At 37.4% G+C, this 26,329-nt stretch overlaps 1 protein-coding gene across 4 annotated transcripts in view; it reads left to right on the top strand.

Annotated features, from left to right (window-relative positions):
• The window catches only part of Hyccin (PI4KA lipid kinase complex subunit hyccin), a 79,610-nt gene extending 57,861 nt beyond the window's left edge, over positions 1 to 21,749 (top strand). For all 4 annotated transcript variants that reach the window (XM_071668673.1, XM_071668675.1, XM_071668674.1 and 1 more), the window contains one exon: positions 1,340 to 21,749. In XM_071668673.1, coding sequence (XP_071524774.1) covers positions 1,340 to 1,953 — 614 coding nt within the window. In that variant the 3' untranslated portion in view covers positions 1,954 to 21,749. The remainder of the gene's footprint in view (positions 1 to 1,339) is intronic.
• Positions 21,750 to 26,329: the final 4,580 nt, after the last annotated feature.

Below are 26,329 nucleotides of genomic sequence, written 5' to 3' on the forward strand. Positions count from 1 at the left end.
TGCCATAGATGAAGAAAGTTCTCTAGATAGCTCTGATGCATCCTCTCCATCTCAAAATACATATGTCAAGTGTCCTGGTCATGTAAGGCATTCGTCAGATACTAGTCATCAGTTCAGTCCACTACAGCATCAGTCAGCTCCCTCAACTCCAAGTAAAGTTTTAAATCGCCACTCTGTTGATTTGTCAGGACAGCCTGTAAGGCCAAGGAGCATTGTTGTTCATGATCATATGATGGAGGAAGGTTTCTGGGATATCTGAAAGCTTTCAACTGTATTTATTGTTTAAGTAATGACTTGGATAAGCAGTGGAGCAGGTCCATGGGTATTGATACTTCTGTATTTTATCAGTTCTTGGAAAGAGTAAAATATTTCTTGTGTGATATGTTGAGAAGTGAATATAGAAATGTCTCCAGAAATACATCAGTAACAACGAATTCCTTCCATATTATTTTGTAAGCAATCCATTTTTTTTTTTAAAAGAGACTGGAAAGCCAAATGGTATTAATTTTTGATTATTTGTGATAAAAGAAGAGTTCATAAGAATGAAGAGAGGGGCCAAACTGATGGTGTGGCTTGAGATTTGACACAATAGTAAGTGACGTCTTGTTCGTGTGCTGTATAGGTTGTTGCTTTATTGTGATTTAGTTTTCAGTTCTATTTTAGCATGGTTTATTTTGTTTTGATTTCTAATTAGGCTTCTGAAATACTTCAAATGTAGATGTTATGCATTACAGTAGATGTTTTGTTGTGAAATTTGTTTGTATTACTAGATAATTATAGGCATGGATTAAAAACCAATATATTGTATTGTGTAAGGTCATGAAAGAGACCCATAGTGTACATTCACATTTTTAAAGGTACTGAAGTTAGAATTCATAGCCATTGGCATTACTGACATTTGCTACGTTCTGTTGGTTTGATTAGTTGTATGATATATAAGTAGCACTTTTGATGCAGTTATTATGAAAACTACTCAGTTATCACATTTGCTTGTTTGTTTAAAGGTACTGTCCTGGTATTTTTTGAAGTTATATTTTTCTTTTTTCATTATAAGAGGATTATCTTATCTCTTGAGTTGGGACATTTTTCTTTTTTTGATGGAGGTAGCTCTTTTTCTGTTAGAATGATGGGTCACTGTTACTAATAGCACATTCCATTATTTTGTCCCAATTCCTTTATGCTCGTTGTATTCTTTTCACTCTGTTTGGTTTTATATCAGTCAGTTGTTTTATTTATGAATTATTAAAGCTTTTGATTTATCACTTCTTTTTGCACCACTTTGTACCCTTTTGTCTTCATTTTTTCTTGTCAGAAAATCAACCATGTTTTCTTTCTACAGATGATATTCCTATCCAGAACACAGAAGATGGGACAGTTCTAACTTCAATCTCTGAAGAGGGAGACACTGATGATAAAAGTATGAATAAGCCTATTCGAACTCCTCAGGGCTCAGGTAGAGAAAAAGAGAAAGAAAAAGAGGGAAAGGAAAAAACTAAGTTTGTATCTACAAACATTCCAATTCCTAATTTAGGTAAGAGAAGAGACAAAGAGAAAATGAAAAATGGAGAAAAGAGAGATAGTGAAAAGAAAAGTGAGAAGAAGGAGAAACACAAGCATGACAAGGATAAAGATAAGGAGAAAGAGAACAGGAATGGGACCAGCAGTAATCGTAATAGTGCTGTCATGAATAGTGACTCTGATGGTGGAGGTAATGATGTCACAGTCATAAGCCAACAGCAGCAGTCTCAGCAACAACAGTTTGAGATGAAAGTTATTCTTAATAAGTCCCCAAGGCACTTTGAAACAAGCAATGCCTCTGCAGAGGACCTCACCCCACAAGTTAGTGATGGAGAAGAAGGTAAGGCAGACGATGAAATTCGTCATGTTGGGCATCAGACCAGGAGCCCACTTGAAGCAAATGGTGCACAAAATCATATTGCTAAAGTTGTCTGAAGTATTAGATATTAAAAATCATATAGAATGATTGGACTGAAAAGTTCACACCAAATTATATCAGTGTCGTACAGTATTTATTAATCTGTTATCGTATGATTTTATTGATATTATTTTGTAATGTTCTTTAGAATGTTTTGATTTTCACTTTTACTTTTTTTCAGTCATAAAGTTGAATAGAGCATGGTTTTAGATATTCCTTGGCATTACTGAAGCCAATAAGCAGCAATGATATTTTTAGGCATAAATGAAATATCTGGTGAATGTGTGAATAAGTTACTTTAAGTCATTAAGTGCTGGCCAGGACAAAAACAGGTGTCTTCCCAAGATGAGCAAAATCAGCTAAATTTTACATGTCAAAACAGTTATTACGAGCACATAAACAGCCACAGCAATTTAAATCCAACAAGACATGACACAAACCTTAGCGCAATGCTGTGCATTTAAATTTTAGCTTGCCACTGCCATTTTTAAACCCAGCTTGTTCCTTTCAGCCCACCCATCATCCTTTTTCCTTGGAGCATGTGACCTCTTCATGCCATGGTTATCTGTTGGTAATTGAGAAAGTTCCTGATTTTTCTACTTGCTTATTCGAGTTGGGGTGGCATATGGTATCTACATATGCTGCTAGAAAGGACTGACCATTTCAAACATTGTTGGGAAATTTGAGAATATATATATTTATTTATAGATACCCCAGGAACTCAAAGAAGGAGTCTTGGTGTTACCCAGAACCTCTTACCAGAGGCTTCCTCACCCTGAGGTAGTGCTGCTTCCAGTAGCAGGGAAATGTGGGCTCCTTTGGAATGAGAATTTCTTTGATGAGACTGTACTTCTTATGATACAGCCTCACCAAAGGTAAATTTTGACTCATAATGTAACCTCTTGTAGGTGGAGGCCAGTAAGACTATATTAGTATATGGACTATGTCCTTACCTCGAGAAAATGTATTACCACATCCAGTGTGATTGTCTGTGGGTAACTGATTCTCCAGGATATTTCTTCAGGCTGATTATATCTGCTGGCGACATCTGGCATTTATTTGTAATATGCCACTAGAAATCACTGGCTCATTCAAATATGGGTGGGAAATTTGAGAACATATATATGTGGGGTGTGTCCTTCCTAGTAAAATTTATATATACATGGACAGCACTTAAAGGGTTGAATGGCTTTGATAAGCAGTTAGTTTGATTCAGGTATTGACTGTTTTGTTATACTTTTATGTTCAGTGTGATTAAAGTAAATTCATGTGACCCGAGAATTATGATTTTGATGGATAATTTTCTGCTAGCTTCCCTCTGTTTTGATTGATTGTTGTATATCTTTGCCAGCAGTAATGCCACTAATAATCTGTACTTGTGTAAGCATTGAAGTGCATCCCTCCATTCATTAGCTGGGTTTGAGACATAAGTATGTACACACATTTAGGTAGATAAATGGTTAGATAATCATACATATTATATAGTTACATATGCATTACATTTAGTAATATGGATATAATTGTCTTCCAGATAGAAAAATATAAAATTCTCTTCTTCAGAAGTGATGAGAAAATAATACCCTTTTTGAATATACTTTAATGTATACCTGTGCAAAAATCAGTTATGCCATACAATAGAAGTATCTTAATGAATACAATGTACAAAAATACCTTGCAGACATCAAAACAGGAAATTACATGTGTGACAAGCAATTAGGTGCATAATCTCTTCCACATTACTGGCCCATCAGTCTTATGTCAGGTTAGAAAAACATTTATTTTTTTCAAGTACTTACAAAAAGGATTTTACTAGGTGTTTGTTGATAGATTGGGAAGACTAAGAATTATGTATAAAGATAAAAAGATTACAGTTCTGTGACAGAAGACACATTGCTGGTGGCGGTCATGAGTTATTGTGGGAATACAAAGCTAATACAGTAGATGTGTAGAAAATGGTTACTAGGGAGTATTCAGATATTTTAGTATATGTGTATGTGGGAATAGCTCAAGAGAGTTTCTCAGAGAACATAGTCATGTTTTTTGTTGATGAGTTATATATATATATATATATATATATATATATATATATATATATATATATATATATATATATATAATGTATAGAGAGATAAAAGTGTTTAAATAGTGATGCACAGACTTTTGAAAACTAATTTCCCGAGATTTTTTTTTTAGAGGGTTGTAGGATTAGAAATTTGAGTATAATTTTATATGTATATCAGTCTTGCTTTCTGTCTGTCAATCTGTAGACCTCTCTGTCTGTCTATCTATATATCTGTTATCATTTCTTTATATAGATAGATAAGTTTTGAGTGTTTGGGGCCTGAACTTGCAGGAGGATGTGAAGCATGGATAGAATTGGAACAATGTGGTATACAGGGAAGGACATGCTGTCAGCAGACTTAACAGGGGCATGTGAAGCAGTCAGGAGAACCCACAGAAAAGACTGTAGGGCCTGGATGTGGAGAGGGGACTCTGGTTTTGGTGCATTATACATGGCAGCTAGAGAGTGGATGTGAATGAATGAGGCAATTCTTCTTCTGTTCCTAGTGCTACCTTGCTAACATGGGAAAAGCCAAACAAGCATGAAAAAAAATACATATAACAAGGTTGATAGAGATTCTTTTTGGAAGAAGTTAGATATATTTGATTTGGGTGGAAAGTTATTTGAAATGTATCTAGCTATCTATATCTCTAAAACTTGTTCCCCCTGGGAACTCCCTCAAGAAGCTGGCCATGGCAAAAGAGTCTCCATTACTGGTGAACTTCAGTGGTGCCTCTTAGTTTTTAGTTCCCCACACTTAACAGGCCACTGGCAGAGGGCATCTTTATCAGTGTTGTCAGAGGCTCCTACCAAGTGTTCCCACCGACTTCTACCGAATGTTCCCACCGACTTCTACCTAATGTTTCTGTGTACTGTTTCACCTTTCTACTTCTTAATTCTCCTACCTAATGTTCCTACCTGTTGCTTCTACCTAATGTTTCTACCTAATGCTTCTATCTAATGTTTGTATTTATTACTTCTGTCTATTGCTCCTACCATAGTGCTCACCGTTGGAAAATCTAGAGTTACAAAGAATGAGTCATGTGGGTTAATTGTTTTCAAGTGCTATGTGTGACAAGGAGAGATTTTATGTTGATGGACATAATGCCAACAGCCTACATGATTGTCAGGCAGAGAGAAAAGACATACCTGGGTCAGAGGAGTGCAGCTTGATAACCAGTGAAGTGCTTGCTCACAGTGCAGCCATCACTAATCCTCCCAATACCCAGATGGGTATTACTGGTAATATACCTCCCTGGTTAGTGTGTACCCACCAACTGCTACCTACTAATAGAAGTATTAAGGAATTTTTATCAGTAGAGTAAGTCGTGGGCAAGTAAGTAGAGAGGAGGGTGAATGGTTCTAGGTGAAAGTGGGTCTGAGGCAGGGGGTGTGATGTCATCATGGTGGAGGATGGTGTTTGTGTTTGTGGATGGTGTTCTGAGGGAGGTTGATGTATGGATCTTGTAGAGAAGGGCAGGTATGCAGTCTGTAGTTGGTGAGGGGATGTGGAAAGTGAGTGAGTTATTGTTTTCTAATGACATGGCACTGGTGACAGATTTGAGTGCAAAACTGAAGGAGTGGTGTCTTGAGTCTGGGAGATAGAAAGTTTCAAGAAAATGGGAATAATAGCAAGGTTATTTGTTTAGTAGTGCAGTGGAGAAAGCTTTGAGGAAGTGGGGTGATACAGATACCTGGGAGTGGATATAGCATTGAATAGAACCATGGAAATGGATGAGGGAATGAAGGTTCAGCAGCATTAAGGAATGTGTGGAAAGAGAGGTCACTTTTTGGGAGGGTAAAAATGGGTTTATTTGAAGGTATAGTAGTCCCAGTGGTTTTATATGGATGTAAAGCATGGGCTGTAGATGATGATTTATGGATGTGGGTAAATATGTTGTAATTGAAATAGGCAGTTTAAGTACAATGTATGGTGTGAGGAGAAATGATCAAGTAAATAATGATAGGGTAAGAGAGAGATGTAATACTGACTATGATAGAGAGAGTGAAGAGGGTGTGCTGAAAAGGTTTGAACATGTGGAGAGAGTGAGTGAGGAGAGGCTGAAAAAGGGGATATTTGCATCAGAAGTGAAGGGAGCAAGGGAACGGGGAAGACTTTGGAAATGGAAGGATGGCATAAAATGAAATTTGAGTACTCATGGTTTGAACATGAAGGAGTGTCAGAGACATGCTTGGAATGGAGGGAATTGGAGTGATGTTGATGTCAATGGACTGAACCAAGGCACATGAAGCAGCTGGGATGAACCATTGAAAGGTCTCTGGGACCTGTTTGTGGACAGAGGCAGTGTTTTCAGTTCATTACAGTTAACAGCTAGAGAGTGAATGTGAGCGAATGGGGTCTTTTTTCGATTGTATTTGGTGGTATCCTGCTAATATGGGAAACTGACCAATTATAAACAAAAGAGGGGAATATATATTTTTTTTTTTCTTTCTTCTTTGTACTTCTTTTGCTGTTTCCTGCATTAGCAAGGTTCCACCAGGCACAAATGGAGAAATGGTCTTTTCCTACTTCCACTTCCTAGCTGTCATGTATAATGCAGTAAAACCAAAGCCTCCATGCATAATGAGCCCCCACTGACTAATTGGGCTGCACAGACCAAACAAAAGTCAATGAAATAAGATTAATGTATGGGAATTTTTTTATTCTCTTTAATTTTACTTAAATTTCTGTATGAATATTTGAATAGCTCAAGAGCATTTGTTAGAAAAAATGATTGTTTCATGTTGGTAAGGTAGTTATAGATAGAGTGTAAGTGGCCATGCAGAGATGTATAAATACTGGATTCCTTTAAATAAGCCGTGAAAGGGTTCTGGGATCAAAGAATTTAGTGTGGTTCCATATTTTATGAAAAAATTTTTACTGGTAAGATACTACCTAAATTAGGAGTAAATAGGGAAAAGTTAATTACTGGTAAGATACTACAGGTTGAGTCTCCCTTGTCTGAAATGCTTGGCACCAGAAATGTTTTGTATTTTGGCTCTTTTCAGATTTTGGAATATTTGCATATTCATAGTGAGATATCCTTGGAATGGGACCTATGTCAACACAAAATCCATTTATGTTTCATATACACCTTATACACATAACCTGAAAGTAATTTATACAATATTTTGAATAATCTTGTGCATGAAACAAAGTTTGTTAAACACTGAACCATCAGAAAGCTAAGGTGCCACAACCTCAGCCACCCATGTGGATAATCTGTGGTCGTTTGGCATCAGTTTCATTCCTGACTCTGAATTTATATGCTTCTGTTAAGCAATCATTTTCTTACACTTGTTCACACATTAGTGCTTAACAGTAACAAAATATGAAATGCTGTTAATACAATGAAAAAATAATGTGGTTAGGTGTGGAATTTTCCATTTGTAATGTCATGTTACTTTTCAAAAATTTTGGATGTTCGGATTAGGGACGCTCAACCTGTATCTAAATTAGGGATAGATAGAGTAAGCAGAAAATTACAATCTCAAATGGACTTTTGCAAAAGATTAGGGAGCACTCGTTTGATAAAATGATAATGAAATCCTTTTCTTTTATCTTCTCTTTATCTTATATGCTAGTAATGAAGCTATATTCTTTTTCACTTTATACTTTAAGTTATTAAGGTAGTGATATATTGTTAAATATATTTTATAGCTATATTAAACAGTTTAAATGTAATATGGGAACTGAGGGGTGTACAACCAAGTGTTGGAACAGTATTTCTTTTGTTCTTAAGCATGGTATAGATTTTCATATTAAATACATGTTGGATTATTGTGACATACTTTTTTTCTGTATTATATTTCTGCAATTGTACTCTCTGTGTTATATATCTTTACATATCTCCTTAGAATACTTACACATTAAACGTGCTCATTAGAAGAGCATCATTATTCTGTGTTTGCAAACAAGTTAAACACAGCTACACATACTTACACATGCACTTATGTCTCCACTTGCACAGATAGATACTCATATGCATGTGCATAGTTGTATAATTTAGTCAGTAAACATCATGGTTAATGAAGTGTTTAAGTTATGATTTAATTGGTTACAATCGCTTTGTAGTTGGGAAGATTTGTTGTAGCCTCTTCCATATTTAGACACAAAGAATGTCTGAATGCCATGTTCTCTAGTCACTTTCTTTGAGTGTTGCAATTTGCATTGACTCGTGTTGAAAAGGTTTTCCAGGTTATTTTTAGATCTTTGTTTTTGATGAAATAGAGTAGAAATTTGTTAGTAAAAGTTCAAATTTGTCAAATCATAACAAAACATAAATGCTGTTTTTGTGAACAAAGCTAGGAAAATTATTTGATTCATATCAAGTTGGTTATAATGTGTATTAAGTATTTGATATCCTGTTTTTCTTAAATGTAGGCCTATTTCTGTATTTTATGAATGTTAGAATTTTTTTTCCATGCAAGGTTGGATATGATAAAGAGCTATTTAAGGACGTCATTGTAAGAAGCATTATTTTTCAAAAACATGAAATGTGATTTTTTTTTTTCCCCACTCCAGCCATTCTTCCAGACCCAGAGCAATATCTTATATGTAGTAGAAGGTGAAGGTGAAGGTGAGTGTTGAATTGTGACATTGCTGTCCACCAAATTCTTGATTGTAGTATCTAGCCTTCATCCGAGGAGAAACTTTCTTGGTAATAATTCCTTACTTTCCTGTCTCAGGAACCTCTTTCATGGAGCTTCTGCAGCACACAGAAAGCTGGACACATTCACATGGTGGAACCATAGGTCAAGAAGTGCTGTGATGTATAGGTGAGTGGGGGATAGTAAGAAGCAAGTTAGATCATTGTCCACAGAATGGAAGTTAAATCTTGGGCATTATGGGTCCTGTGACATGTTGAATGTGTGTTTGCAGTGATGTAGATATCCAAAATGCAGATGAGAGTGTCACGTACCTGGGAAGTGTAGGCTGAGATGGATGTATATGTAATAGGTTAGAATTTAAGACTGAGGTAGAAGGGCACATTTTATTGCATGTTTAGTTAGTACTATATGTTTGTGCTTAGTCAGTGTCATGTTTGTTGGGAGAGGTGGGATTCGTGGGTATAGATTTTTAAAGTGTAAAGCAGGAATAATTATTTTTGTGTATATTTGGGGTTGCTGGTTCGTTGTTGTGTGGTTTGCGTGGGAGGGTTATAGGGATGTCAAATGTGCGGAAAGAGAGGTCACTGTCTGGGAGGGCAAAATTGGTCATGTTTGAAGGTAGTTGTCACGGTGATGTTGTATGAATGTGAGGCATGGGTTATGAATGAGAATGTATGAAAGAAGGTAAATGTGTTGGAAATTAAAGGTTTGAGGATAATATGTGGTGTAAGGAGGATTGATTGGGTGAGTAATATCAGGGGAAGAGAGAGATATAGTAATAAGAAGGATATGTTTGAGAGAGGTGAAGAGGGTGTACTGAAATGGTTTGGATGTATGGAGAGAGTGAGTGAACAGACATTGATAAAGAGAAGTGACGAAGAAGGAAACGGAGACCAGATTGGCAGTGGAAGGCTGGAGTGAAAAAGATTTTGAGTGCTCATGGTCCGAACATACAGGAGGGTGAAAGTAATGCACAGGATAGATTGAGTTGGAGCATTGTGGTATACAGGGGGCAATGTGCTGTAATTGGACTGAACTAGGGTATATGAAGCAGCCAGGGTAAACCATGGAAAGGTTGTGGTTTTGGTGTATTACACATGACAACTAGAGAATGGTTGTAAGTGAATGAGGCACATATGACAACTAGAGAATGGTTGCAAGGAAATGAGGCCTTTTCCTCGTCCTGCAAAACTTCTGTGTCCTAATGTTTGATGTGAGAGTGATGTATTTGCCACCTGTCACCAACTTTTGAAGACACTCCATAATTAGGGAGTCACAGCCACTTTTAAGGTGTACTGTTAGGGGCTGACTTTCTTCCAATTACTTGACACTGCTAATGGACCCAAGAAACCATCACTTTACAGTGACTAATAATAAATGGGACACTCTCCATGAAACGATGAAATTCAAGAGAGTTTGGAATGAACGTAAAACCAATATCATGAATGGAGTTTGTAAGAAGTGTGTTCATGACTTCACAGGTTTTTCAACACCTATTCAGAATTAGCACAGTTGACCTTGGCTGAAATGTCAGGTTTGATGATTTAAAGGAAAATGATGTGATGGAGCTGTTTGAGTCAAAAGAGTTAGGAATGACAAGAGGACTTGATAGAGCCGAAACATGGGGGTGGGAGAAGTTATGGTAACAAGAAAATTACAGTAACAAGAAGTTATTCCAGAATGGCACCAGTTGATGAATGGAGGCTTTCTCATTTCCTTGCACCCACTGAATGGTTGGTTAAGAAAGGAAATGATATGGAGCAAGCAAGTAAGAGGGAAAGTGATGCCACCACCTGCCTTCTTTCCATATGATTACTATTATTGATTCTTTCCTGTTTGTGGTGAACAATAATAGTATTGGATGTATTGTAGAAATACTGAACATTGAACTAAAGAAGGAAGAGATTTCCACAAAAATAAGCAAATAAAGAAGCCACCTAGGAGGGTCTGTAGTGGTGGAGTTAGAGTAATTAGGAGGGAGAAATGAGTGCCTCCACCTCTCATACCACCAGCACCATCACAACTCCTCAGTCTCACTCATAAGATTGGCTACTTGCTTTTTTTTTTTTTATACTTGTTCACTATTTCTGGTGTTAGCAAGCTATCATAAGGAACAGATGAAGAAAAGACCTCATTCATTTGCATTTTACGCAGTAAATGTACAGGTGTCCTGGGGCATTGTTAAGGAGTGAGGCCTTAAAACTGATGCTAAAGTCATGTCAGTGGGACTTCATCTCTCAACAAATGCAGTTCCTAAACTAATCACCAAAAAGATGTGATACTACCCAAGCTTTCTTACTTGATAGGCAGTTAACAGGATGGGTATGCTGACTAAAACCCTTTAAATGCAAGGGATTCTGGTTCTGTAGTGGTGTGCATTTTAAAATGCTGCAGTGTTGTTGCCACATTGCAAAAATTGTAGGCCTTGTGCCACTTCAACTCTAAATACTATTCCTCCTATGCTTCGGTCAGTTTTTAAACGGAGCCAATTGCATGGACCTCTCAATTTTTAGTCTTAAATTTTTCCAGTTTTCTTTGTATTTTCTGAATAGCTATTGATCTTTGAGGTATGTTAAGACCTAGTGAAGAGAACCATGAACAAATAATTTATTAGTAATGATATTTATTCTTATCCTTTCTTCCCCTTCCCCAGGGGTAGAGGAGAAAGATTACTACCCACATGTTCCTTGCATGTTGTAGAAGGTGGCTGAGATGGTCAAGAGTGGGAAGCTGAAAATCTTCCCCTCCTTTGTTATTACTTAACCGAAAGAAGAAACAGAGGAAGAAACCAAATGAGGAATGTTTCCTTTAAAGACCCAGGTGTCTGTTCATGACGTAACCTCACTAACGTGGAAAACGGTGAATAAGAAAGAAAGAAAAAGATTATAGATTTATGATATAAGTGAGAATATATTTGAGGATGTAAGGCATGTGTACGTGTAGGAAGAGAGGAAAGTGATTGGTTCTCAGTGAATGTAGGTTTGCGGCAGGGTTGTGTGATGTCTCCATGGTTGTTTAATTTATTTATGGATGGGGTTGTTAGGGAGGTAAATGCAAGAGTTTTGGAAAGAGGGGCAAGTATGAAGTCTGTTGGGGATGAGAGAGCTTGGGAAGTGAGTCAGTTGTTGTTCGCTGATGATACAGCGCTGGTGGCTGATTCATGTGAGAAACAGCAGAAGCTGGTGACTGAGTTTGGTAAAGTGTGTGAAAGAAGAAAGTTAAGAGTAGATGTGAATAAGAGCAAGGTTATTAGGTACAGTAGGGTTGAGGGTCAAGTCAGTTGGGAGGTGAGTTTGAATGGAGAAAAACTGGAGGAAGTAAAGTGTTTTAGATATCTGGGAGTGGATCTGTCAGCGGATGGAACCATGGAAGCGGAAGTGGATCATAGGGTGGGGGAGGGGGCGAAAATTCTGGGAGCCTTGAAGAATGTGTGGAAGTCGAGAACATTATCTCGGAAAGCAAAAATGGGTATGTTTGAAGGAATAGTGGTTCCAACAATGTTGTATGGTTGCGAGGCGTGGGCTATGGATAGAGTGGTGCGCAGGAGGATGGATGTGCTGGAAATGAGATGTTTGAGGACAGTGTGTGGTGTGAGGTGGTTTGATCGAGTAAGTAACGTAAGGGTAAGAGAGATGTGTGGAAATAAAGAGAGCGTGGTTGAGAGAGCAGAAGAGGGTGTTTTGAAATGGTTTGGGCACATGGAGAGAATGAGTGAGGAAAGGTTGACCAAGAGGATATATGTGTCGGAGGTGGAGGGAACGAGGAGAAGAGGGAGACCAAATTGGAGGTGGAAAGATGGAGTGAAAAAGATTTTGTGTGATCGGGGCCTGAACATGCAGGAGGCTGAAAGGAGGGCAAGGAATAGAGTGAATTGGAGCGATGTGGTATACCGGGGTTGACGTGCTGTCAGTGGATTGAATCAGGGCATGTGAAGCGTCTGGGGTTAACCATGGAAAGCTGTGTAGGTATGTATATTTGCGTGTGTGGACGTATGTATATACATGTGTATGGGGGTGGGTTGGGCCATTTCTTTCGTTTGTTTGCTTGCGCTACCTCGCAAACGCGTGAGACAGCGACAAAGCAAAAAAAAAAAAAAAAAAATATTGACTTTTATTTTTGCACTGGTTCACAGCTTTTCCTGTTCCTGTTCTCTGTTATTTTTGTTAGTAGTAAATATACAGAAAAAATAACGTAAATAAAGATAATATCCAAATGATTTTAGGAATGTAAATGATGTATGTATGTTTGCTTAGCAGTGGTCGGGAAGAAACTGAGGTCTATTTCCATAAGCTCTGACCCACCCATTTGACAGTTATTATTGTTTCATGTATGAGTTGGCTAAAAGCCTCATGAAGAGAACTGTATAGTAAAAATATAGAGGTAATGATAGTTTCCTTATAATTTTGAGAGAATTTGAAATATTTTTGTTTGCCTACCAGTGGGTGGTGAGAGACTAATGCACCTCTGTGCAAGCTCTGCTCACCCATTTGACATAGGAACCCCACACCATCATCTGTATCAAATCTGATGTCAAAATATTGATATAATTCCTAGCAAATTAATTTTCTGTTATGATGCTACAGTAGCACCCAGCATGAAGTAACAGTCACAGTTTATAATTATTCTACATTGGCTTCGAGTATGTGGGAATAGTAATGATTTATTATAATGTTACAAGGCCATCCAGTATGCATAAAAGTATTAAACATCATGCATGATCCAAAAATTCCATTAAGAAGTGTGCATGAAATTAAGAAAAGGAAAAAATTATTACCTATGTGAAATGTTTGCACTCAAAAGTAAGAGATGATACACAGAAATATATTTTTTACCTTTGTGTTGGCCTAGTCCAGTGCTAATTGAGCATTAGAAGGGAGTATGAATGATGCATTTAACAGGTCTTGGTAAGAAGACATGGTAGTGATTTCTTTTCTTTCTGTTTTGCTTGTTTTGCCACTATAACTTTTATTTGATATGCATACAAAGTGTTAGTGGTAAATAACAATTATATTTAGGAAACTCTAGTGCACCTTTTCCAGTAAGATTCAGTGTGAGGGATTTGCTGGTAACTGTGGGAGAAAATTGAAGGGCTTGTTTCTTTCTTTTGCACAGAAAAGGACTCTACCTTCAAACACATTTTTTTTTGTAACAAACTCATATTTGATACAGACACAGCATTGATGGTGAAGAACATGAACATATGTTGAAATATTACACCTTCACTCTGCATACATGTGTGAGGATTTGAGCAGTTGGCACATATTAGGAGAATATTAAAGATTTTTCTTTCAAAATGTATTTCTGTATCTGTCATCTGTTATGAACATCCTCCAGTAGCTCAGGATTACAAATGGAAAATATCAGGTGCAATTGTTATGTAATTCCTTTCATAAATGTGAGGTCACTGGGTATGCCTCCATTTTGATATAATCCCACTGAAATTGTTCTGTAAGTTATTTATTTCTCCTCATTTCTCTTGTTATTCTCACTTTCCTCACCATCTGATACGTACCAGGAGTGTTCTTTCTAAAAACTGGTCATTCAACAATTTTCCACAGCGTGACCATATATGCATAATCTTTAGATAGAAGGCTGTACACTTATAATGGTAATCAGAATGTTTTCCCATGCCTTTTTAGTGATGTAAGAGACCTTTTTAGGCTACTATGGTATAAGTCAACTGGATATCTAAACAGAGGCAGGAGAATTTAGAACATCAGCTACCATTTCCTAAAAGAAAGATTGCCCACTTTTTAAAAGTTAAAGGCTTGAGCAGTCTTCTTTTCCTAAGAAATTTATAAGTGTGTATGTATTTACATCGTAGTAGGCATACACTTTCAAAATATGCTGGTTTCATAAGATTAAACACTTGCTGTGACATATATCCTTGAATAACATAATAGCCTTAAACTACTCAGGGAACTTGTAAGCAGCCACACTGGTAAACTTGACGTTGTGTAGAGACTGATGCTTCTTTGATTTTCAAACCAGCCCATACTTAATAAAAAGGGCTCAGCAGATGAAGATTCTCCTTGTTCTTGTCTTAGGTACAGCTTCAGAGAGCTTTTGATTTTGTCAGCATTCATCTTGATTGTCCTTATGCTGTGCTTGATGTTATATGCACAGGCCAGCACTGAAGGCCTCCCAACCAGGCTCTAGTTTTGTATTTCCCACCTTTAAGTCTTAACATGACAACTATAGCCTTAATGAGAGGCTTTTCATTAGTAAAACCACTTGTAGGATGTTTTGGATGTGCTATATCATCGATAAAGAGACCAAATCAAGTTTGTAGGTAGAGAACATTCTCCCCTAGTACACACCACAAATATGCTGATGGGTAATGGACACTGATTTCATTGATTTACTGTGAGACCCAGAGGACAAGGTGCCTGTTGTGCATAAAGCCTTTTCTCAACCATTCACCACCTCATATCTACAGACCTTTTTTGTGGTAATGATAAATCGTTTCTCAGTGAATTTGTTGACAGTGAACTTTTTTTATAGTAAGGGAAAGGTGTATATGGTTTAATTTTAACATTTTAGACATCTTGCATATTTTCAGTACTCTTTTCAACTGCTCTATTTCATTTGCAGATCCATTGTTTATTATTTCATACTTAGAACTACAGCCAGTCTCTTTATCTTTCTCTTTCTTAGGATGGCAAATTTGAAATCACACTATTGTTATTGATTCTACTGATTTTAAGCTTCCCAGTATCTCTTTTGATTCTGAAAGCATCACCTTAAAATCATTTAGCTCATTTGTAGATAGTCTGTAGTTCACGATACTTATTGTGGTTAGGGCTGGTATAGTCACTGCAGGCATCTTATATTTACTGTTTACATATAGTATATTGCTGCTCTTCCCTGTTTGATACTGAAGTTATTAGTACAATTGGTGACATAGTTCTATCTATTTGCCTCTTTATGAATTTTTCATTTGAATGTGATGAGATACTCCTAGAACCAGATGTTGTTGTTTATGCCTTGTAATTGTTATCATATTTAGATTATCATACATCTCTTCCTTCTTTCTAAACTCTAGAGTTGTAGCTTCTTCATTTTCCCAGGGTAACTCATGAGAGCAGAATGAAAATTGTTACATGAAAATGACAAGCTAGATGGGACTTGGAAACACCTGAAAATATGATACTACTGAGGACTAACAGAGATGATGAAGTATAACATTTCTCTTTCAGTAGGAATTGCCGTTTTGCAATAATTCATTGTCAACCAAAGATTGGTCATGCTTCATTGACCCATGGTCACTTAATAGAGAAGAGATCTGCCCTCATACATGGCACCTTCAGTTGCATTAATACTTTGGAACATTTACTCATGAAATGCCAAAAATATAGAAGCCATATAAGCAAGTGTGATTTGTATAATAACAATGGAATGAATGAAAGTATTGGATAAATTAATGAATGTTTAAAGGAAGCCAAAATGTATGATTTTATATAAAAAGTTTTAAGTTCATATATGTCTTTAAAAGAAGCCAAAATATATAATTTTGTGTATATAGTTTAAGCTTTTAGACGTCTCTTCCATGTTAAAAAGCACCGACTAAACCATCAGGTTCAGACACTTTACAAATTTCACAAAAAGTCAATCAGTCCATTAGATCCTTGTGCACACTGAGTTGATCGATCAACTCAGTTATGTCTTCCTGATTTGTTGATATCTGCAAGGGTAAGCTCATTAGAGCAACTGAATGTTTTGTCAATATGTTTTCTCTCTTTCTCTGCTGAAATCTAACATATTATGGTTGACTACCATTTGGGACACTCTTCTTAGATTGTTTTTGTAATAGTCTGAGAGAGAGAAAGAGAAAGCCCTGCCAATGACTTCTTACATTGAGATTTGCTGTTAAGCAGGGCTCTGTGCATGTCTTGCTGGATTTACACTTTGATGAACTGATGATGAAGCACTCGAGCACCCAAGACATGTATGTAGACAAGTAGATGATGAAATACATCATCATGGTCTTAGAATTCTCACAAAAAATCCAATGTTATTCTGTCTCTCTCACAGTATTCGGTACTTAGTGTATATGATATTATAGAATTATCACATATAAGCATATGTCACAAATTAAGATATTGTAAACATTTGCTGGTGAGTGAGTGCTACTGGCAGCCACTTGGTTCCCTGTCTTGGGGTCTTGCAAGGTTCACAAAATTTTTAACAATACTGCTGTTCTTTACAGGCTAGGACAATTCATGATTGTCAAACTTGGGTTCATTTTTCCAGACTTTTTCTAAAGGTTTCCTTGCTTATTCCATGCAGATTTTTTTTGTGTATTTCACTTGGCACTGTTAGTCAGCCTGTACATCTTTAGCTAGGCTCTCACATTTTTTGTTTGATGTCATGTCAGTTGATTGTGTAAGGAATGACAGTGTCAGATTGTGGTTATAAGTACAGTCTGACTGAGAGGGTTGACCAGGATGTGCAGAAATGGTTTCGGCATATGGAGAGGATGAGAGAAAAAAGACCGACTAAGAGATCTGTGTGTTTGAAGTGAAAGGAGCAAGAGAGAGGGAAGACCCAGAAGATGGGACAGAGTGAAGGAGTTTTGGGGTACTAGAGTCTGAAAATTGAGGAGAGTGAGAAGTTTGCTGTGTTTAGAAGGATTTGAATTACTGCTGCTTGTGGCAGACGTGCATTCAGTGATCTAAACTAGTGGTTCTAAAGTGGTCAAGATAGACCATGGAATAATTTATAGGGCTTATCTGTGTGTGGTAGAGATTGATTGCAGTTCATCATACATGACAACTTGAGAATGGACGCGTGTAAATGAAACCAATTTTTATTTGCTTTTTCCTGATGCCACGTCACTATGACAGGAAGGCAGTTATATACGAAATCTTTTTTTCAATATATTACAAGGGTGTATTGCAGACTTAATTACCCATGTTGTCCTTGACTCCTTCAGTTTGTTGCCATGCATAGATTATCACGTTCCTTTCTATTTTTCTTAGGCTGCAAAGTTTGAGCTCCTTCAACCCATGATAATTCATATGCCTCATTCCATCTTGTTTTACTTGTAGAGTGTCTGTGAATTCTTCCTAATTTGTTGTTTGGAGTTTGATTTGATGGTGACCATAGAAAACAGAAGTATCCTATTTGCTTTTCTTTATTCATTGTGCACTTCATCATTGGTTTTCTCTCTCAGTAGTAAGTGGGTGCTTGTTTTTAAATTTTTCATTGTCACTTCACTGATGATTTTGTTAATTAATGTGATTTGATCAGTGTTTTCTCCATATTACAGCTTTTTATGCATGATTACTCTTGGGTCTTTAATTCTGTTCCTCACCAAAATCCTCACCTCTTGGTGACTATGTAAGACCTAACCAGGTCTGTTTTTTAGATAAACTAAGATATTTATATGCAGTTGAAATCTGATCCTCACTTTAGTTAGCGTGAGGTTAAAAGATGTTCATTAATTTTTTGAGAGTGATCTTTTTTCTAAACTCCTGTTTGGTTAGAACTCATTGGTGATTGTAGTTGTTTAATGAACATTTTGGTGGATATCAGTGACACATGTCAACATCATCTTGCTAAATGCAAGAAAACATTTGGATGTGATGTAGATATATATTTTAAGTATGAATATTTTGATTTTCTGTTATTACATGTGTAAATTAACAGATGAACAGCTTTTGTTCTTTTAGATGTTGTTATAAAGTGTACTATATTACATAAAAAAGCCTTTGTATTTACTGAATAATATGTATACCTAGCCAATAATATGGTCATTATTAATGAACATCAGGTGAATTCTTCAGATACTATTAATGTTTGTACCTTTGTTATATTTTTCAGTTTTTCAGTGAAACAGTATTTATCAATATATGTGTATATTCTCTGGGTCTGCCTCAGCACTCAGAAAACCAGTCATATCCAGCAAGCGGGACCACAAATCATGAGATGTAGTGATGTGTGTGTGTTTCTATGTGGGGAGAGTGCAGGTTAGTCGAGCAAGGAGCGTTCTGTGTCTTCATTGCTGTAGTTGCTTAATGGTCGTGAAGGATCTTTGAATATAGTGTTGTAAAGACAAGTACAGAGGACAAATGAGTGTGCAACTCATACATGTGTAGGGAGAGTGGTTTCAGATGGGTGTATGATTAGTGGGGCAGGGTTTTAGACTTAGTTGAAAGGGTGGTTGCTTAGTGCCTGTTGTCTACAAAAAACATTATTCCCCCATATATTTTGAAAGGCGATACATGGTTAAGATTTATTGTAGGAGCATACGTGACACTATCAGGGTGAAATCATCATACATCTGGTCTCTGAGACGAGTGATTTTAATGGTGTGAGCACAAGCAACCCACCTCAGTGTGCCTCAGGCTATTTTGAGGGAATGATGTTCTTTCTTTACTCCCCCCAGCTGCCACTTCATTTTGCAAATTTTGTTTCTGGGTGCTGTATTTCTTCTACCTATACTTCAAGATGGTTAGCATTTATCTTTCTAAGGAGGATAAAGCCCTCATTCTCACCTAGAAACAAGAAAATGTGGGTACCTAGGCACACTGGGTGCTCAGAATTAACAGTCAAGTGGTTGCTTCCTGTAACACCTCAGCAGTGCCTTGCCTCATTTAGGATATCAATACGCAATGGACTCAGAACATGGACTTAAAATACTTGGGTAATCAGGGCAAAAGGAGAGATGACAAAGCAATAAAATGTAAGTGTGACATTGCCTTCAAAGATGTATGGGGAGGTAGACATGGTTTTTTGTGGACACTGTATATATTCATTTATATTTATTTATTATACTTAATCGCCATCTCCCGTGTTAGCGAGGTAGCCCAAGGAAACAGACGAGGAATGGCCCAACCCACATACACATACACATGTATATACATATATGTATTATTGTATGTATATATATATATATATATATATATATATATATATATATATATATATATATATATATATATATATATATATATATGTATACATATCCATCTGTTTTTCTAAGTATTTCTCACACTCACATTCTTCAAAGCAAACACCTGATTCACACATCCTCTACCACTTCTGAAACCACACTGCTCTTCCCCAACCTGATGCTCTATATATGCCTTCACCCTCTTAATCAATACCCTCCCATATGATTTCCCAGGAATGCTCAACAAACTTATGCCTCTGTAGTTTGAACACTAACCTTTATCCCCTTTGCCTTTGTACAGTGGCACTATGCATGCATTCTGCCACTCCTCAGCACTAACCTTTATCCCCTTTGCCTTTGTACAGTGGCACTATGCATGCATTCTGCCACTCCTCAGGTACTTCATGATCCACACATACATTGAATATTCTTACCAACCAATCAACAACACAGTCACCCCCTTTTTTGATAAATTCCATTGCCATACCATCCATACCTTGCCAGATTTTATCTTGCGCACAGCTTTCACTACCTCTTCTCTCTTAACCAAACCATTCTCCCTGACCCTCTCACTTCACACACCGCCGTGACCAAAACACCCTACATCTGCCATTCTATCATCAAACACATCCAAAAAACCTTCAAAATACTCACTTCATCTCCTCCTCACTTTATTACCACCTGTTATTACTTCCCCAACTACACCTTCACCGATGTTCCCATTTGTTCTCTAGTCTTACGCACATTATTTACCTCCTTCCAGTACATATTTGCCATTTCCTGCACTAGCAAGATAGTGTTAAGAACAGAGTACAGAGCCTTAGGGGAATATCCTCACTTGGCCCCCTTCTCAGTTCCTTCTTTTGAAAAATTAAAAAATAGGAGGGGAGGATTTCCAGCCTTCTGCTCCCTCTCCTCTTAGTTGTCTCTTATGACATGCAGGGAATACATGGGAAGTATTCTTTATCCCCTATATATCTGAGACTAGGTGTTACCAGGCTTTGCCTGCAGGATGTTACATCATGAATGTAGTCACTTATGGCGAGACTTTATCAGTGGGAATAAAGTTTTGTCAAAGAACTCACCCCAAGGAGTCTGCATTTCCCTGTTACTGGGTGTAGCACAGCCTTGAGCTGCAGGAACCTTTAGAAAGAGGACTTTGGTAACACCAGGACCCATTGATAAAAATTAGTCCTGAGGCAGTTATAAAAATGAAGTATATGTGCCCATGTCTTCACCTGTCCCTGACTCTTGCTTATGGAGGAACTGGAGAACAAGTATGGTTTTTTTTCTTAATGGTATTTTTTTTTGCTGTAGCCCTTGTAGAGTGGTAGTGTCAGGGACAGAAAGAAAATGGCCTTATTAGCATACTTCCACTTTCTAGCTATCATGCATAATACAAAAACCACACAAAACAGAGCATTCAGACAAATGAATTTCTTTCTAGCAACCACAGGCACTCAACACCACAACAAAACTAAGATTCTCCCAATGCAGATCCTCCTTGTAATGCTCATCATTCAATTCTTTGCATCAGCACTAGTTCTTTGTCATCTAAACCTCTCTATTATTGACCACCACCCCCAAGGTGGATATAAAAAGCTTTCACCTAACACTCGCCTCAGTGACTTGTACTCACAGATCCCCTCCAATCCAGACAAGTATACTACTGACAACAATAACGCACTGGAATGACCCATTAAGCTTTAAATAGCTACCATCCTTACCCAGTTTTGAACATCACTCTACCAGACATGCAGTCATCCAAAACCGTACTCCTGACAATCGAAAGTAATTCTCTTGTGTATTTGCTCTTGACACAACCCATCTCTACAATGTTACAAACACCAGTTCAACTTCTCTCAGTCCCCCTCTTGCCCAAGATGTTGCTTCCATATTGAAGACACTGATAATTTACTCCTAAATTGTTGTGGAGTCACATTACTTAAACATATACACAACACTATCCCATACCTTAACCTTTGGACCCACCCAGTGGATGTGACAGGCTTCCTGAGTGCTGCATGAGACCTGTAGAAGATAGAAGGAACTCCTAAGGCAGGAAGGTTAGGGTACACTAATCTTTTATATTTGATATGTATTCAGTGCTGTATAAATGCTTTATGTATGTATATGATATGAAGGATGTGTAATCTTCCGTTAAAATAAATCTGTTAAGTGAACTCTTGGATAGAGTGCTAGACTCACCTGGCAATAAAACTACGATTCAGCCTTGCAAATTAGGTGGTAATTTTTAGTAGCCTTTTAAGATATCTGAAATCTTTGAAATACTGAGTATGATTTCCTAGAGATTTGTGTGATTGGTCGTCAGTGAAAAGATATAGATTGTTTACATTATGTTGTCCATATGGTTTTGATAACTACAATTTTATGTCAAGTGCTGGATTAGACTTTGATTGTGTCTTTATAGAGATGGTGAGTATTGTCACTGTTTTACTAGTCGTAGAAGGTAGTGTAGGTTGATTATTAGTTTTAATATGATCTGTCACATTAAAGATACTTCTGTTTGCACTTGAGAATGGCATACATGGAGTGGTAGATCTAAGCCTTCTCATATTGTTAGTTTCTAAAGATTCCTGATTTCATACTGACAGAAAAATTATGAGACAGTTACTTTAGCATTCTTTTTTTATAACATCACATTTTCAAAAATGTTCTCATGATGTTGAAACTTTCTCCAGTAACTAGAAAGTGTGCGGTGTTTGTGTGGATGTAACAGTCACCATTGCACTGCTTAGGCAACACCAAATAAGATATATAAAGTACTATCAGAATTAATCCCTTGCTCAGGAGATTCTATTTAATGTGGAGGTAATTATGCTCTTCTCCCACAGTTTGAACATCTAGTTTGATAGAAATGAGAGTTATAGGGTGTCTTAAGTTTAGTGTGATTAAGTTCACTAAGTAGTCATTTTCTTTACCTGACTCTTGATTTTACCAGTTTCTGTGTTACAGATGTGGCCAGTCATTATTTGATAAAAAAAAAAAAGAGGAAATTCCTTTTGATGAAGTTATGCTGTATATGGTTGACAAGCCCAAAATTTAACCAGTGAAATTCCTGGCACACACTGCTTAGTTGATAAACTTGATAAACTGGTGTTTGCTGACACCACCTTTTTCTACGTTTCTGTCCACAAACTCTTATCAGTAATATTGCATGGTTCTAAGTGCAGAGTATAATGCTGTAATTTAAAGGCTTTATTTTTCAAAGTAAAGAGAATTATAGTAGCATGAAGTACGAAAAGATTATATTTTTTTAAGTGGGTGTCTGGAATTTCTCCAACCTACATTCAGTTTAGGTGAATTTTCATGATAATATAAGTTTTGTGGACTGATTATTATTCATGCTGCCCTTCAGCTTGCATAGATTTTAGGGTTAATGAAATGCAAAGGAGCAGTTTACTTTTAGCAAGGAACTGCATCATTAAGACCCAAGCAAGCCATGAATAATTGACAGGTTGATAAAACAATTAGGTATACATGGGGGCACTGCACTGTCAGTGGACTGAACTAGAGCATTTGAAGCAGCCAGGAAAAGCCATGGAAAAGTTTGTGGGCTTGGCTGCAAATAGGGGGCTGTGGTTTTAGTGCATTGCACATATAAGCACATCCACCCTTTCTTTGTCAGTTCCTGGTGCTGTCTTACTAATGTAGGAAACAGTGGACAGGTATGAAAAAAAGAGAGATGATTAAGTAAGTTTGGTCAGTGGACATGAAGGTCAAAGGGTGTGAAACAGGAGCATATTAGCTTAGTTCTATTAAATATATTTTAGTATAATAGCTAGCTTAGTGGCCTTGACTAGCTCAAAGAATGGACTTAGGCTATTGTTGGGAACCCATCAAAGCAGATAGCTATGATAACCCTTTCCCATGGTCATTTGGCCAGTAAGCTAGCTTTATAAGTATGGGAGTTTTTCACTCTTGATCTGCTTATTGACATTATTCCAAAGCAAAAATTTAGGCTCTGAATATTCACAAGAATATATTTAAGTTTCCGTGATTCTTAGGGTCTCACATGGTCATGGTGCATTGTCATAAACTCTTAGAATGTGCAATTCCTTAAGAATGACCCTCCCCAGCATGGAAGGACTTTTTCTTTACAGATTGTCTTTATGTATTATTGAAGGAAATACCTAAAAGAGTGGTTTACATTATTGAAGGAAATACCCAAAAAAGTAGTATGATTTCCTCTTTGTTGGTGTGTGAAGGTGTTGAGTGGAAGGGGGAAGGTTAGGGCTGGCACCATGGATGTTCTGCATGTAAGTATCAGATGGTTATAGGTTTTTCCTGGTGTGATTTCATTATGCATACACCAGATTATATCATTCACTTCTGTGCTTTTCTCCAAAGGTGTTTTCACACTTTCCATACATATTTATGTATTTATTACATGGACATATTTAATGTACAATATATGAAAACAAATTTCGCTAATTGATAGAATGACTACAATAGCATGCATCTAAGTCCAGCATCATGCCAGTATGACACTATGATGATCTGTGGGTGACTGAGATGCATAATAATTTTTCCAGCCATGGTGGAAGGCTGCATGCAATATCAGCTGGGAATTCAAATGAAGATGGGAACTATTAAACCCTCAAATGAGGCCCAAAGCAGCCCTCTTAGACATTTTCACAGAAGGTCCAGTGCTGTGTAAGGGTTACTCAGCTTTCGCATAGTCTATCATGAGTTAGCTTGAATTGTAATGGATTATGTGATTGTCACCCATAGACAGAAACTGATGCGTTTTGGTGCCGTTGAGTTTTATAAATCCCATGAGAATAACAGTACTATATACATAAGTTTGACATGGACAGCACTTCTCACCAGAATCACTAGTTTTTGTCTAAAGATGATGTTGAACTCTGTTTTAGACAAGCTATAATCTTTGTGCAAATGCAAGAGATAAGACTGGTTTGATTTAAATGGCAGTTTTATCACTTAATTATCGATATTTATTTATTATACTTTGTCGCTGCCTTCCGCGTTAGCGAGGTAGCGCAAGGAAACAGACGAAAGAATGGCCCAACCCACCCACATACACATGTATATACATACACATCCACACACGCACACATATATACCTATACATTTCAACATATACATATATATACATACACAGACATATACATATATACACATGTACATAATTCATACTTGTTACCTTTATTCATTCCCATCGCCACCCCTCCACACATGAAATGACAACCCCCTCCCCCCGCATGCGCGCGAGGTAGCGCTAGGAAAAGACAACAAAGGCCACATTCGTTCACACTTAGTCTCTAGCCGTCATGTGTAATGCACCAAAACCACAGCCCCCTTTCCATATCCAGGCCCCACAAAACTTTCCATGGTTTGCCCCAGACGCTTCACATGCCCTGGTTCAATCCATTGACAGCACGTCGACCCTGGTATACCACATCGTTCCAATTCACTCTGTTCCTTGCACGCCTTTCACCCTCTTGCATGTTCAGGCCCCGATCGCTCAAAATCTTTTTCACTCCATCTTTACACCTCCAATTTGGTCTCCCACTTCTCCTTGTTCCCTCCACCTCTGACACATATACCCTCTTTGTCAATATTTCCTCACTCATTCTCTCCATGTGGCCAAACCATTTCAAAACACCCTCTTCTCCTCTCTCAACCACTCTTTTTATTACCACACATCTCTCTTACCCTTTCATTACTTACTCGATCAAACCTCCTCACACCTCAAACATCTCATTTCCAACACATCCACCCACCTCCGCACAACACTATCTATAGCCCATGCCTCGCAACCATATAGCATTGTTGGAACCATTATTCCTTCAAACATTCCCATTTTTGCTTTCCGAAATGATGTTCTCGCCTTCCACACATTTTTCAATGCTCTCAGAACTTTTGCCCCCTCCCCCACCCTGTGACTCACTTGCCTGTTGATAGGGAAGAAAGAATACTTCCAACATATCTCCTGCTTGTAGGGGAAAGCAACTCAGAGAGGTAGGAGTTGGGGGGCTGGAAATGATATCCTCCTGTATTACTTTCCAAAAGAAGGAAAATAGAGGAAGGAGCCAAATGAGAAATTTTTCATCCAAAGCTCATTTTTTTTTTGTTCCTAATGCTACCTCGCTCATGTCAGAAACAGTAACACATATATAAGAAGGAAATATTTAACAAAGCAAGATTTTTTTGATACAGGTAAAAGAGTCCTTTTTCTAGCTGTGTGAAAGTTATATTTTGATTACTGTGTATGCTGTAAGATGTGTTGTTTCTGTTCACCATCTCTAGTCGTCATCATAACCAAAAGTTCAGTCATCAGACTTCTGGGCTCATGTAAATCATTGCAAGATTTATTTTTAGTTATTTACTTTCTGTAACTGACAGGGAAGATATTAAATGGATAACATACAGTTTTATATAAAATTTTACTAATTTTATTTGTGCACTTTTTTATGATCAGCTTGTGGGTTTTGGTTGATTTGTTACATACATATGATTCTGACACCTTTTCTGACACTAAAAATTGCAGGTTGCTAGCCTTAAAGGGTTTAAGACTTACTTCTGTGTTTCTGGTATTGGTATTTTTAATTTGTATCTGTTTCTCTGGTTTGCCTCACAGCTTGAATCTCTTAAAAGAATAAACCCCGGAAAGGTCTGTGGGGCCTGAATTTGGATAAGGAGCTGTGGTTTTGGTGCATTACACTTGACAGCTAGAGATGAGTGTGAATGAATGTGGCCTTTTTTGTCTGTTTTCCTGATGCTACCTTGCTGAAGCAGGGGGTAGCGCCAGGAATGGATGACGGCAAGTAAAAATGAA

Source organism: Panulirus ornatus, chromosome 13 (genome assembly GCF_036320965.1).
Source record: "Panulirus ornatus isolate Po-2019 chromosome 13, ASM3632096v1, whole genome shotgun sequence".
NCBI classification, from domain to species: domain Eukaryota; kingdom Metazoa; phylum Arthropoda; class Malacostraca; order Decapoda; family Palinuridae; genus Panulirus; species Panulirus ornatus.